Here is a 15,479-nt window from a genome sequence, read left to right on the forward strand (position 1 = left end):
CACTTCGTTTGTTTATTTGTGGCTTGAAGTTAGGCTCGCAGAAAATGCCGTTCATGGATTAAATTTAGTAGGAATAACACAACCTGTGACGTAGGCTATAGTATGCCCAATTAAATCTGATTTGAATCACATGGTTAGGCATAATTACTTCACTTCTTCTAGAGTTGCAAGAATCTAATTAACGCGATAAGAAATCCAAAATTAGCAAGAAAATCCAAAATAAAATTTAAAACAACTACACATTTAATTCAGCCAAGCTGCAACTAATTGGCATAAAAATTAAAAATGTGCTAATTGAATAGTTGATTGTTAAATAACTAACGCGATTATCAATCCTAAAATAGCGAAAATATCCAAAATACGGAACAACATGTTTTGTTTTAACTATTAATTTTAGTTCATGAAAAAAAAAATAGTATTTTTCTAAAATGACGATAAAAAAAGAGTAAGTAACATTGAAAATATCTTACTGAAAGAACCTTTTTATCAAAAAAATTGCATGAGTTCCGAAAAACATTAAAATTTGGTCTAAACATTTAAATTTAATTTTATTTGGTATCTAAACTTATGGGGGGAAATCTTATGGGGGGATGGTTTTGTAATTTTCCATTATTGTGTGTACATTTTTGTTGACCTGAAATTCACATGGTAGGATCCAATTTTTCTACATAAATTTCTATATTTTTTTTTCTGTCATCAGCATAAAAGTAATAAAGGTATTGTTATTCTGTAAAATATTTTTGTATCCTAAATTTAAAGGTATTTACCTGTAATATTTATTTTTCTTATTTCACTCTGCTATTATTACGTTTTCTAAATTAAGAATTTAAAACCATAGGAGTTATTTCTTCGTTATATGATATTCCCTTACTGGTTGAATACCAGTCCAATGTACGGAGTGGGAAAAAAAAGAATCAATAATTCAGTAATGAACACTATAAAATCATGCAGAAAACTGGAATACAAATAACGATACAACTAATGAAGCTAAAATAACTCAAATTTTTCTATTTTATCCTTTCGAGGGGCTGTAAGAAGCTATATCCACGGTATCAATACAGTTAATACCAGTAGTGCATGTTACCAAATATAAATAAGTATCATCGGCGTCAAAAATGGCATGATGATTTTTTACTTTTCTCCCAAACGAATTAGTACCATAGATTCATTAATTTTGCTTTCTCAGAGTTTCGGCGAATCCTTAATGGCCAGAAAATTACAAGGAAAATAAAACAGAAAACGATAATTCTGTATATAACGAAGATTCAAATTTCTTTGGTTGTCATCAGCATACAACTAAAAAGAAGTTATTAGAGAATTTTTCACCTGTAATATTACGTTTTTTATTTTTAATCCAAATTAAAGGCTTAAAATTAAAAACGGTACTCCTTTATTATTAAGTAATCCTACGACAATACCTCAATACGCATCATTTTAAAAGAAACATATTTCAAGCGGTATTTAATTATTAACCGTTCTACAATTATAAAACAGTAAATAAGTTGTATAATTACATAAAAAGGTTTTAGTAAAACTGTGTCAAATCAACCTGTGTAAAATAAGGAATACAAAACTGCGTAACATTATGACTTAACTTTTTGCGCAATTACTAAATTATCTTTTAGAATCAAAATTAACGAGTTTTTACGGTATCGAAAAATTAAAAACACACTCAGTTTTGTGAATGAAGTAATAGTGACAAAAAATAGGTAGGATAGGTTTAAATTTTTATCTCAACGGGATTGGGGACAAAAATTGCGGATCCAATTCTATGTTTATACAATAAAAATGTTGGTGACTTTTAACTCAGTAATTTTTAATTATGATATAAGAGTTTGCTTCTTGTTAAAAATAAAAAATCGTAGAGTAGTTTCAAGTAGATGAATAAAAAGGCAACGCATTTATAATGAAAAAGCAATGAGAAAAGCAAAGCCAAGTTTAAGATTTAATCTAAATAAAGGTACGTAATACCATCGCTCAGCATTATATTTCGTGAAAGAACAGGAAAAATTCTTTTTCACTCATATAATTGGGGGTAAGATTACAATTGAATTATTATATTTTCGTAGAGATAAATTTATGGTAAAAAACAAGCAGGTGCTGGGACCTAGATGTATGACTTTTTTAACTCATTCATAAATAGTTGTAATAGAAAATACTTTGAAAAATATATAACTACAAAATAGGTTATCATAAGGTTTTAAAAAAATTGCATTGAAATCGTTTCTTTTTAATGTATAATAAATTTTGCAACCAAGCTTTGAAAAAACGTTTAATTTTAACAGAGACTAAAGAGAGTGTCTGTTCCAGTAGTAATTGTCTTCAATGACATCATGTGTTCGTCTTAGCGCCAAACAATAGATTACATTGAAACTCATAATTATAACAATATACATTGAAGCTCATAATTATAACAATACAGAAACAGAGTACGTCATTACTACATTACATTAAAATAATATGAAATCACTTACATCGATCTCAAGTACAAATTGCTCTCAAGTAAAGAATAAGACAATTTTCGCTTACATTTGCGAGAAGGTAGAACTCTTCGTGGAGTATCATTTGGGCTATCCATGACAAGTTTACTTACACTATACTTGTCATGGAAATTGCGTGAAAATAATTAAATTTTATACAAATAAAGGAAGCTCTAAAATCCCTAATCTTACTTAGTAACATTTTGTTCCTTTTTTTTTTAATCAACTTCAAGTAATTATACGTGAATCACGCGAAGAAATACAATTTATAAATTCTTAACATAACCTAAGAAGTCGAGAGACACTTAAAATTAGCGCGAAATTTTCATTTGGTGAAAAGATGACACGAAAAAGATAATACAATTTAGAATAGAGGTGGGTTACTTTCAAAAAAGGGATTGCATTAGCATTTCGTGACATTTAAAGTATAGAGCACTTCGGTACATAAATTTCAGCAAAATAATTGTTGGTTTTACCAATGTAACGTAATATTTTTTTTATGTAATTTAGAAATTTTAGTAAAAAAAAAACTGTTTAATAGCGAGAAAGCATTTTTAACTGCCAGCTTTATAGCAGTTACTAAAAATTATGTTTACAGCATAAATATAAACAGCAGTACAAAACTGTAAAATTAGTTTTAAATGTCATCTTTACCAACTTTACTGTAATTTTTGTATTCATAATCTTAAAATGTATCACGGAACAATAAATTTTCAAAACGACCATGCTATTCAAATATTTACATACTTGCAGTTAATTCAGGCTTAATAAATTAGCAGGGGTCTGTCCAGACATTTTGTGAAAGGTCCGTTTTTCGTGAAATTGTGAAAAAATTACTCACAATCCTTCAACCAGGGTCCGCTTTTATGAATTTGTGAAAATAGGGTCCGATTATTGCAAAAAACTTTTTCAAGCAGTTTTTAAATTGTAAAGATATACAAGATTATGCTCAACACTGTAAAATTATAATTAAAAAAAATAAATTTTAAAAAATAAAAAACAATTGCTGCTTCTAAATTAGAGATGCAACATACAAAATGTTTGGTATTTAGCCTATACTGCTGAACGCAGAATATTAATTTCGGACGAATAGTGGAAGAATCGTCTGCCGAAGACAAAACTTAATTCGTTTACATCCATCTTTCTTGTTTTCTGCCCTGGAAAAGGTTTATTCGATTAACAAAATAATAATGAAGATAAACAAATTTGTGAAGGGTCCGATTAAAAGAAAAATCATTTTGTGAAGGGTCCGTTTTTAAGTTAAAATATTTTGTGAAGGGTCCGTATTTAAGTTAAAATATTTTGTGAAAGGGTCCGTTTTTATGAAAAGATATTTTGTGAAGGGTCCGTTAACGGACCCAAATTTCTTCTAAACAGACACCTGATTAGCCACCCTATTTCTAATTCAATAGTGGAGAATCTCCATTAAAATGAATATTCAGGTAGTTGGCAAACTCAATTTTGTTAACAAAATCCGGAATATAAAAATTTAATTGAAGCTTGTAGGATTTAATTTTTGGAACGGATGTCAGGCTCAGCATCTACACAGCATTTGCATTTAGTTTTGGTGACAACATAAAATAAAACCGAAATTCGCAAACTTAAGTTGTGGGAATGTAATGCTCCTCTATGGGAATGGAAGAACACGTTTTACTTTTTAAACGCGCAGTTGAAATTTTTTGTTTTCCAAAGCTAAATTTATCTATCTATATATATGCATCATATTAAAAAAGAATGATCGTCTTTTGTCGCAACTGAAGATATCTTCTAGCCTTCCCAACAGTTCCAAATGCAAGACCAAGAGTGGGTGGTCGAACCTTTTTCACATTCGAAACTTTTGTTTTTAGTCCTTAATGTTACTATTTTGTTTTAAAAATTTTATTTAAACATTTCACTTTTTCTTAATTTTTTTTTTTTTTTTTTTGTTTGCCGTCGCGATTTGTCTTTGCCAAGATTATGAGATGAACTAAGCTTAAGCTGGCAAGTCAAAACCTGAACCCATGATAATTATTTTTTTAAAATTTTATAGATGTACTTTTTAACTACTTTGAAACTAAACAAATATACAAAAGTCTATTTGGTTCACCCAGTAAGTGGAAAAACTTTCACGTGTAAAAATTTAGAAGAATTATAAATAATATCAATAATAAATTTTATATGGCTTTTCCCTTCGAAACCATTTTGATCTCTCCGGTCAGATCCACAAATAATCTTGGAGATCCGTATCTTAAATTATGAATTTAATGACGTCAACTACTTAATGGTGAAAGGTCCGCTAACAGGGTTGGGTTTTTAACATCACACGTCGAAAACTGAAATTTGACAAAAATTGTCGAAAGTAATTTATTTCGTTTTAAATTTTTTTTTAGTTTAGGTGATTTTTTTTACAAAAAAACTGAAAAGAAAACGTTTTCTATATAAAATTATTAAAGCCTTTAATAATTCTAGAAATAGAAGTAATATTTAAAAAATAATAATAAATATTAAATTTCATTTTGCACTATAATGGATTTGTTTTTATTTTTGGATTTTGTTCATTCAAACATTATAAATTTTCCTTAAAAAAATATTTAATTCAAAATTTATATTAGTCTATAAAATGCGTTCTTTCTTCTTTTCTTTGCATTTTCATTCTGTAAACTCTAAATTTTTTTTTCTTTGGTTGGAATCTATAGCCCCCCCCCCCAAATATTTATATATTTACCATATTACATAGACATATACACACACATATATATATATATTTTATAAATAAATTTTTGTGAAAAATGGAAAAGTTTTTTTAAAAAAAGTATCAGTTCTTTTATATTTAAATAATTAAAAGTATTTATTTTCCGCAAAAATGTTATAAGTTTACAGATAACTTTTAGAACACTAATGTTCATATAAAAAATATATTTGCTGCTAACAAAACTAAATGTGCGTGCAGCCTTTCATTAATCTACTACCTGCTGTGCAAGTGACCCTTCACTCAAAAAGGTTGTGGATCCCTATTTTATACCATATTAATCTACATATTTTTCTATTGAAAAATCAAAATGAATTATTTTTAAAAAAAGGATTTGGCGACAATGAAGAAATATTTAAATGGGGTTAACTTACAAAGAACTTGACTTAGCACGGTAGAGTAAAATTTCATTATTATTTATTTTTCACTAATAACAAATTGCTAATCTCTTTTTAATTATAAAATATGTTTCTTTTTTAGTCGATTAAAAATTTATTCGTAATTTAGTAAAGAAATTTGAATAAAACATTTTATTGAATAAAAAACATTTTATTCATTGAATGTCAAGTTCTATAAAAGCATGTTTCTGATAGAATGTGATTACACATCAGATTATGATTATATTTAATGTGATTTTATTTTTTATTGTATTTTCAATAATTGATACAACTTCAATAATATACAACGTATGCATAGATCTGGAATAATATATTTATCAATTTCTTCAATATATATTTTATAATTAATACAAATATCTAGTCAATATTTTTAAACATCTCATATTATATATTGTCTTAATCCTAAAATAAATTTTAAATTATCTGTCTGAGCATACTTCACAGAATTATTTTATCAACTATTTAATTAAGTTTTAAAATTTTTAAAAGTCTTAACTTTAAGTTAGCTATAATTTAGAAATATATAAGATCTTTAATAGTGATGATATCATTAAATCTATTAAACTAAGTAGAATGAGATGGGTCGGGCATGAAGTGAGAATGAGCCCAGAACGAACATCATTAAGAGTCTCTAATGCAACCCCCTTCAATAAAAGGGCAAGAAGAGATGCGAAGACTGTGTGAATGAGGATTTTGCCATCCTAAAAGTAATGAACTGGGAATCAATTGCTGGGATAAGGGCAGAATGGGAAAAGCTTCTGAGGATGGCCCAGGCTCACAAATGGCTGTCATGCCAATGCTGATGATTCTTTAGGCTACCACGAATATTATATTTTTATTAATATACTAATGAATTTTTTTAATACTTTAATTTAGGTTTTCCTTTAAAGTAAAATTCCTTTTTAAATTATTGTCAAGTTTTCTTTAAAAGAAAACTTAGAATTATTACCTGCTAACTGAGAATAAAATCTTTTAAAAATTTAAAAGCATTCTGCTGTCTAAAATTATTCAATGCAAAATAGATGACTATTTATTAAGCATACTATTTTTTTAAAAAATGAAGATAAATTATTGATTGTCTTTTTTTCATTGTTACTTGTGACGCCAACAGATTATCTAAAATAGTGTTGATGTTTTATAAATCACTGCAAGGAATATAAGGATTAAGGAACATTAAGAGCTGTCAAATACATAGCCAAAATTTATAAGCCTCTTAAAATATCTTAGAATTTTAAATGTCGTCCTGACATCTTAATTGTGAAATTTAATTTTTATTTACCTGGCCACATGTGATTCATAAAACTATTTTACTAATTATTTCATTATATTTTTTAATCTTTATTTATGCTATCACGTAGATTTTTTCCGATAATGTACTAAACTATTTTGTTTAATTTTTATGGTACTTAAAGTTCTTCTTTAAACAAGCACTCATTATATTGCTAAGTTTTTTTTTTTCTTCCGAGTCTCAGAACTACAACTAGTTAGCTGATAATATTTTAAGAACATTTTCTATGTTAAAATTACTCAGTGCAAAATGTCTGACTTATTGTAGTAAATAAGTGCATCTTTTTCTTCAAGATTGAATAATCAAATTATTTATTTATTTACTTTATTGCGTATTTGTTTGGTTAGTGAAAAGTAAGTGCATATTTAGTGCAACTCTAAAGACCATAACTGTTTGCTTTATTTTTTAAAATGAACAAATTCGAATTGCAATCACACACACACATATATATTACACAATTAAGAAAACTGTTCTTTAAAAGAAAATGTTGAAAAAATTTACAATTGATAAAATTATTTTTCAACTTCAGCACATTCCCATGATATTATAGTATAATTTGTTATTAGGAAAATGCCTTATTTTGTTAAACAGCAAATATTAAAAAATTAAATTTGTAAAAAGATTCCGAAGCTGTGCTAATTTTAGAATCATCATCTGATTTGAAAAATGTAATAAAAAATATGCAATTTCGAACTTATTTTGATTAAAAAAAAAATAATACGCAACGAGAAGGTAATACTTCTTACAGAAACTATGAACACCAATTTTTCCTATACTTCGTCATAAGATTATAAGTGTTATGAATAAAAAAAAAAAAAAAGATTAAAAGGCGAATAAGGATGAGAATGATGTTAGCATAATCCCTTTGATAGTAGTGCAAAATAAAAGCATTAAATAATAGTTTGAAATAAAAGTAGTATTTCTAATTGAATTTCAGTAATATTTCTATATTTGTGAGTTCAATTGAAAGATTAATTTCAAGTTTTATTGTTGTAAATTCATAATAATCAAACTAAGATCTTTTTACTTATCAATAGAAGTCAGCCTCAAAAACAAAACTTACTCATGGTCAATATTTCCAAACCAGGGTTTCGGAACTGGGTGTTTTGCATTGGGTCAGTGTCAACACCGAAAACGGTGGTTAGAGACAATGTATTGTTGGTTATAATTGAATGATATGCTCGAAACATAACTTTTTAGAAGCATACAAAATCATAAGTGGATTCTACTAAAATATGAGTTAGACTATAAGAAAATAATTCACATTGATTTATGGGATCAGCTACTAATGGAATGCAAACACAAACCAAAACAGTTACTATTAATACTTACTACTCACAAAATATGGGATTAAATATTAAATTATATTAAATAATTTAACGTTTTTCAAATGAAATGGTTATCTGTAAGAATAAAATAATAAACAAAGCAGATTCAGATTTTGTTTGTGTTTCTACCTCTTTTACCATTTAATCTTACTATTCATATACAATAGTAATATACATTAGCATTATAATTTACATTTTGGTTCATTTTAATCTCTATAACAAAGTTAACTAGATGTGTACTATACATATTTTATTAAAAGAAATGTGATCAAAGAAGTGTTTATGTCAATAGAAACAGAATTTAAGGTTAAATTGTAAGCTGACTGCTAACATTAATCAATAATTATACTCATGTCATTTGCTTGTTAAGCTTTCTAAAATAAAATTTACGTTTAATTTATCTTCCAATATTAACACTTTATGCTAATACAGATTAAGTAATAAAATTATATACTATGTAATAAAATTGTATACTAATAATAATAATAATATACTATATTATATAACAAAGGGAATTAAACCCCCCCCCCAAAAAAAAAAACCCTAGGTTGGGCTTTTTTCTGGGTTTTTTTCAGTCAATAAGGGCTGGAAAAAAAAACAGGTTTTTTCCAGCCCTGATTAAAGATAATAAATTATAGAGATAAAAAAAAATTCAAAATAAAAAGTAATATTTTTAAAAACCACGTTTTAGTAGTTGAGAATAATAATTAAGAAAAAAATTGAAAAACGAAAAACGTGGGGCGCATGAAATACATAACAGTAATGTTATATTAGTGTGTGTATGTGTGCTCTTGAGAATATGTGTATGTATATCAGTAATTGTAATTGTATCTGAATGTGGAATATGCTTTTGTATATGCATATGTATGTGGATGTATATGTGGCTGTGCATGTGTATGAGTAAGAAAATGTGTATATGTATGTGTATATGTACTGTTATGTATTTCATGCGCCCCACGTTTTTCAATTTTTTTCTTAATTATTATTCTCCACTACTAAAACGTGGTTTTTAAAAATATTACTTTTTATTTTGAATTTTTTTATTTTAAACTATGATTTTTTTCATTTTTAATTTTTATTTTATATTTTTAAAAAATTATTATTTTTTAATTATTATTCTTCACTACAAAAAACGTGGTTTTTAAAAATATATTTTTTTATTTAGATTATTTTTCTTAGTCAAGAGTAGTCAAAACTACTACAAGACCACTACTAAAGTAATAGAACTTTGATTTTAAATTGGGTATACTATAGCCTACGTCACAGGTTGTGTTATTCCTACTAAATTTAACCCATAAACGGCATTTTCTGCGAGCCTAACTTCAAGCCACAAATAAACAAACGAAGTGTTTGATCGTTTAAATAGCTGCTCGCCAGATTATATTGCATTATAAAGAAAAGTAATTGATATTCGATTTTTGATTAATAATCGATTTATGTAGATAGTGGCATAGAATTTAGCATTGCGTCATGGTAAATGTTATTCCTACTAAGTGGAAGTAGTTGAGTTTTTTTTATATTATACCCAATTAGGGATACAAAAATCTTTATAGAAAAACAATATCTTTACGACTTTCATTAGTTTTATGCTGATGACAACCAAAACAATCTGGAAATGAATGAGGAAAAACTGGATCCTACCACGTGATTTTTCAGCCAATAAAAATACTCCGACAACAAAAATATTTTCACCTGACACGTAATAATTTGAAATAATGGAATCGACAACAAAAGACAATCTCGAAAATAATTTGTTTTTAAAATTTTAATTTTATTTTACTTTGCATGCCTTTTTTCTCTTCATTTTCATGCATTGTCATCCAATTCTGAACTGTGTGCTAAATTTGAAGTTTGTAGCTAGTCGGGAAGTTAGTTTAAAATCGATTACAAAATTCCACCCGGACAGACAGACACGAAGGCAAGTTTATATAAACGTGGTAAAAAGGATGTTATATTTTTAATAAAGAATAGTTTCGATTCTTATAATTGGTATTTTGAACTAAGCGCTTAAAAATATCTTTTAAAAGAATAATACATCAATTAAATTAATCATTACATTTAAAATAATTAAATTTAAAAAGATTAAAACACTTAAAAATAGCAACAAAAAAATTTAATTTAATATTTGGAAGGATTAAATACATTTTTCTAATTTATCAACTGTGTGGATTTACACCATTATAGATATATATGGTGATATGGTGAAGTTTTAAAACAGAAGTAGATAGCATTGTTGTTTTGCATTAAATGAATCACATATTGTATGCTTTATTAAATCCACAAAGTTATAAAGGAATTAATACGAAAATAATCATTGTAAAACAAATTAATAGATTTTTACATTCACTATAGTTTTTCCGTATAACTTTTCTATTTATTTTGACAAAAAGTAAGAAACATTTGGTATGTTTCACATAATAAATAAAAAAATTATTCTCACAATGTATGTATAAGTAATGAAATATTCATACTTTAGAATTAACTAAATATACAAAAGCTTATAAAGTTGCTTGTACACAATTATATCATTGGTACATCTTATTCACAGTACATAAAATATTTATATATTATCATAATCTTAGCAGTTCATAAATACAAATGTAATAATTTAGGTAAGCCAAAAGTTTTTTGATCTTGTGTGTTGGTCCGCTATCGCATGATAACAGTGTGCTTATAAAGTACTATGTCCACATATTTTGCAAATAACTTTAACTTTTCAGTTAAAAATTTGAAAAGAGATATTATCTAAAAATTTAAACTATAGGAAAATAAAGGAAATATATTATTTTATGCTAGGTTAACTTACAAATAAAACTAATTAGTAAAATAAAACGAAATTAATAACAAAGCAAAGAGTGCACTCTTTGATTAGTACTTAAAATATTGACAGGCACAATATTTATTAACTTTATCAATCTCTGCTTCCATAGAAAAAATATGTGCGACTTAAATTGATAAATTTTCGCTAAGCAAATAACAAGTATAAACTATAGCTCATTTTAACTGCAAAAATCCCTAAATGTAAAAAACATTGCACAAATTATGATATAAGATTATTTCACAATTTTTATAAAAATATGTAATAGTATGTGTTTAGATCGGCCAGCATTTACTTACAGTCATATGTGTGTAATAAGAAGTATTTAAAAGTCTTTAACTAATTTCAAGAAAGGTAAATAAAATACATAATATTACATATTGATATAATAGTAATGATTCAAATGTAAAAAAAATTCTTCAGTATTTACCTGAGTTAAAATACAAGAGTAATGATTCAGACTTGCTACAAACAAATTTGCCATTAAACAAACAATTGAGATTTGAAACAGATCTCAGACAGATTTTATATCCTCAAAATACTGATCAAACTAGATAAATTGAACTACTTCATTCTTTACGACTTATATATAAAATTAAATAATTAATATAAAACATGGCGAGTAAAAAAAACTTAAAATAGCGCGCTTAAACCATTTAAACATAAAGAAGCGAGCGGCCATGCGTTCAATGTCAACATGTACTTACCGGAAGTGAAGTATTATGTTCCTTTCATAGTGGCTTAGCAAATAGAGCGCCGTTATTTTTGCAAATGGTTGGTTTTGGTTCTGGTTTGGAGCGGTTTAGAGAGTTGAGAGTTTTAGGGACCAACCATTCACACAGGATGCGAATGAGAAGCTTATAGGTGAAATATATTTACCCACAAAAATTTCACCGATTTGTTGTTGCTGTTAATTTACGTCGCACTAGAGCTGCGCAATGGGCTATTGGCGACGGTCTGGGAAACATCCCGGAGGATGATCCGAAGACATGCCATCACAATTTTGATCCTCTGCGGAGGGGATGGCACCCCCGTTTCGGTAGCCCGACGACCTGCGTGCGAAGTCGAGCACTTTACGGTAGCACAGTTTAACGAGGACCAATACCGCACACCCTCGGACTGATCCAAGTGGTCACCCACCCGCACACTGACCGTAGCCAGTGATGCTTGACTTCGGTGATCTGCTGGGAACCGTGTCTTAACGATCAGTCCACTGCGGGACTTCACCGATTTGCATAGGTGTTCTTTTCTTATCCAGTGTTTCACGCGTAAAGAGAACCAGATTTGTGAAAAATATTTATCCACTAAAAACTCATCAATCAGGTTCTTATTCGCATGCAAAAAAAGAAGAAAAAAATTGCTTTATTGAAATTGCTTGCATTTGAAGGCTTGTGTGCTCAATTTAGGCTTTGTCAAGTAAAAGGAAAGGTAGAACAATTCAGAGAAGGACATTACATAGAATACTAGGGATACGGTGGGATTCAAACCCGTCCCCACCACGCTTCGCAAAGCGTTTGGCAGGTGATACCGCTCGGCCAGGGAGGATCACAGACAATGTAAATGCTACAAACATTCATTTAAAGGAGGGGAGCCACTCCCTCTGCAAATGAATAAAATTGCGACATGTCTTCGGATCATCCTCAGGAAAATTTCCCAGACCGTCGATAATAGAACATTGTGCAGCTCTAGTGCGACATAAATAAAGTACCTACCTACTTACAAACATTTATTTAAAAAGTCTCGCTGACTGTGATTTTTTTGGAATGTGAACGAGAACCAGATAGGTGAAAATATTCATCCCGAAAACTCTTTAACCAAAAATTGTAAGGATTTACCAAAAATTGTAAGGATCTGTTAGGGACTATTAAAACTGGTTACGGAAAAATCGCGAATACGAATGAATAAATCTGAATATGTTTTGGAAATTGTATATGTTTTTCGAAATTTTAATACCTATTCTTTGATTTGATACTAATATTAAATTTCTCTTTTGAGCCAAAACATTATTAAAAAAAGTGTCCGCAAAATGACCCACTCAAACGCAACTGTTAATAATAATTACAAAACAAAGGAGAGCAATGCCGATTAAAGAAATAAACACTACCATACATTAAATGTAGACTAGACAGAATTCTTTTAACTCGCATCATGTCATAATTGCATCATCATCTATTTTAGCGACACCTGTAGTAACTATATAGAGTGACAAGGAAAAATAAAAAAATTAAATAAAATTTTGTAAGTATTTTTTAACATATGTCTAACTTTCTAAAAATTTCGACACCTATCCTTTGACTTGATATTCATAACTAAATTCTATTTTTATCAAAAAAGAAAAATAATTTAAGTGTCTACCTAATGATCTGTTGGGGACTATTAAAACTAATTAAGGAAAAATCACGTATGCGAAAAACAAATATGATTGATGAAAAAAAATAATTTTAAAACGTCTTATGAATATTTTTTAGAATATGTATATCTTTTTAGAAATTTTTCCACCTATCCTTTAATTTGATACTAATATTAAATTTTGATACAAAAAAGTTTGATTTGTTTCGATACAACTTTTAAATCAAAAAATTATATATATAAAAAAAAGTAACTAAAAATTCTGCCAAATGAATCCTTCACATGCAGCTATTAATAATAATTGGAAAACAAACGGGAACAATGCCTATAACCGAAATAGACAATGGTATATAACAAATCTAGGCTGCATAGAATTTCTTAACCCGCCTCATATCATATTTGCATCATTATAGAATTATTTAGCGACACCAGTGCTTACATATATTGTTTTGCATACGTATATGTTTTTAAAAATTTGCCACCTATCATTGGCACGTGTCTGAGTTTGATCGAGGTCGAATTGTGACCTACCGGGATGGCGGTTTATCATACCGAAGTATTGCTGCTCGCGTTGGTTGATATCCCATGACTGTTAGCAAAATATGGAATCGATGAGTTCATAACGGTCATATGGAACGCCATGCAGGATCGCAGCGGCATCCCATCACTGACAGCCGAGAAGACCGACATGTTATCCTCATGGCCTTAAGGGTTCTTACAGCTACGACACGAACCCTGAGTCAACAAATGGGTTCATTTACAAGACAACAAGTGTCAGCAGTCTGCACGAACAGTTCGACGACGTTTGCAGCAGCATGGACTGTTAGCACGGAGACCATGGCTTCGGCTATCCTTGAGGCCGCATCACAGGTAGGAGCTACTCCAATGGTGTGATTAACGACGAACCTGGACGCAGGAATGGCATGACGTCAGTGCCGTAACTTCACCCTTCGGGGCCCTGGGGCTCAAATTTTTGCTGGGGCCCTTTCTGAAACTTTGTGTACTCCATCTCTAATCGTCATTTTAGCTACTTATGTATCATGTTGATTAATATATTTATGAAAATAAGTCACTTGTTCACATAGAAATGGGATTACAAAATATTGTAAGTTGTAAATTTAACACTAGAATGTAAAATGTTATATTTAAAAAAATTAATTTTTAATTACCATACACAAATAAAACATCTAAAAATAATTACAAAACACATACTAAATACAGATTTAAAATGTATTTAATAGTTCTAGTTTTAGTAGATAGATTTATACATTTAAGTTTGTTGATTATACATCAGTTTGCATTAAAATAAATGTCTAGAATAAAGATTTCATATTTAAAATTTTAGATTAGTTTCAGTTTTTGAAAAATATTTGAAGTAAATTGTAAAATAGATTTCATAGTAACAAAATTTTTTAAAAAAGGTGAAAAGAAAAAAGTTATATAAAATAAAAAAAGTCATAAAATTAATATTTATAATTATTAGTACATAATATAAATCCATCCATAATTTGAAACACAGTCCACTAAATTTGCTAATCTATTATTAATTAATAAAAATTAAGTAATAAATTATAGCAATTTTAAAATTACTGAACATAAATCTTTCTAAAGATTTCTAAAATCTGAAATAAAAAATTTCAAAACTTAAAATTTATTTCTCCTGGCCTTTGTTGCCGCAAATTCATCCATTATATCGCTGAAATCAATATTTCGTGTTTTTTCGTTTTCAATAGACAGTAGAGCAAGTCAATCGATCCTGTCCCATCGAACTTCTCAAATAATTTTTTATAAGTTACAATTTTGAGAAAGTATAACAACAAGTATAATCTCTACACATCACTGTCACGAAGTGCATAATACATCCTTAATCCATTATAGTGGTTTTTGTTAGTAACTGACAATTTTTAATGTTTTTTTTTTCTTTTCTTATTTCAAATTTTATGGTCGTAATCTAAATGTAAATACTCAAAGTCATTAACTTCTTTGTTAATTTCTTAATTCAGTGAGATCTTCAAACAAAAATTTCTTTCAATTTTAGTTCAAATGGACGAACAATTAACTATCTCATACACATTTTATAGATAAGCAAT

At 28.3% G+C, this 15,479-nt stretch overlaps 1 protein-coding gene across 2 annotated transcripts in view; it reads right to left on the reverse strand.

Annotated features, from left to right (window-relative positions):
* The window catches only part of LOC107448794 (uncharacterized), a 38,320-nt gene extending 26,556 nt beyond the window's left edge, over nt 1-11,764 (reverse strand). Inside the window, exon 1 of one of the 2 annotated variants that reach the window (XM_087167885.1) lies at nt 11,471-11,764. Coding sequence is in view for 1 of the 2 variants with exons in the window: in XM_071183399.2 (XP_071039500.2) it covers nt 2,475-2,578 (104 nt within the window). In the remaining variant the exon portion in view is untranslated. Of the gene's footprint in view, nt 1-2,474; nt 2,710-11,470 lie in introns of those variants that run through there. The other variant, XM_071183399.2, reaches the window with a different exon arrangement.
* Between the last annotated feature and the right edge of the window lie 3,715 nt (nt 11,765-15,479).

This window comes from Parasteatoda tepidariorum, chromosome 7, assembly GCF_982258835.1.
Source record: "Parasteatoda tepidariorum strain Cologne lab strain chromosome 7, Ptep-v5.0, whole genome shotgun sequence".
Lineage (NCBI taxonomy): Eukaryota > Metazoa > Arthropoda > Arachnida > Araneae > Theridiidae > Parasteatoda > Parasteatoda tepidariorum.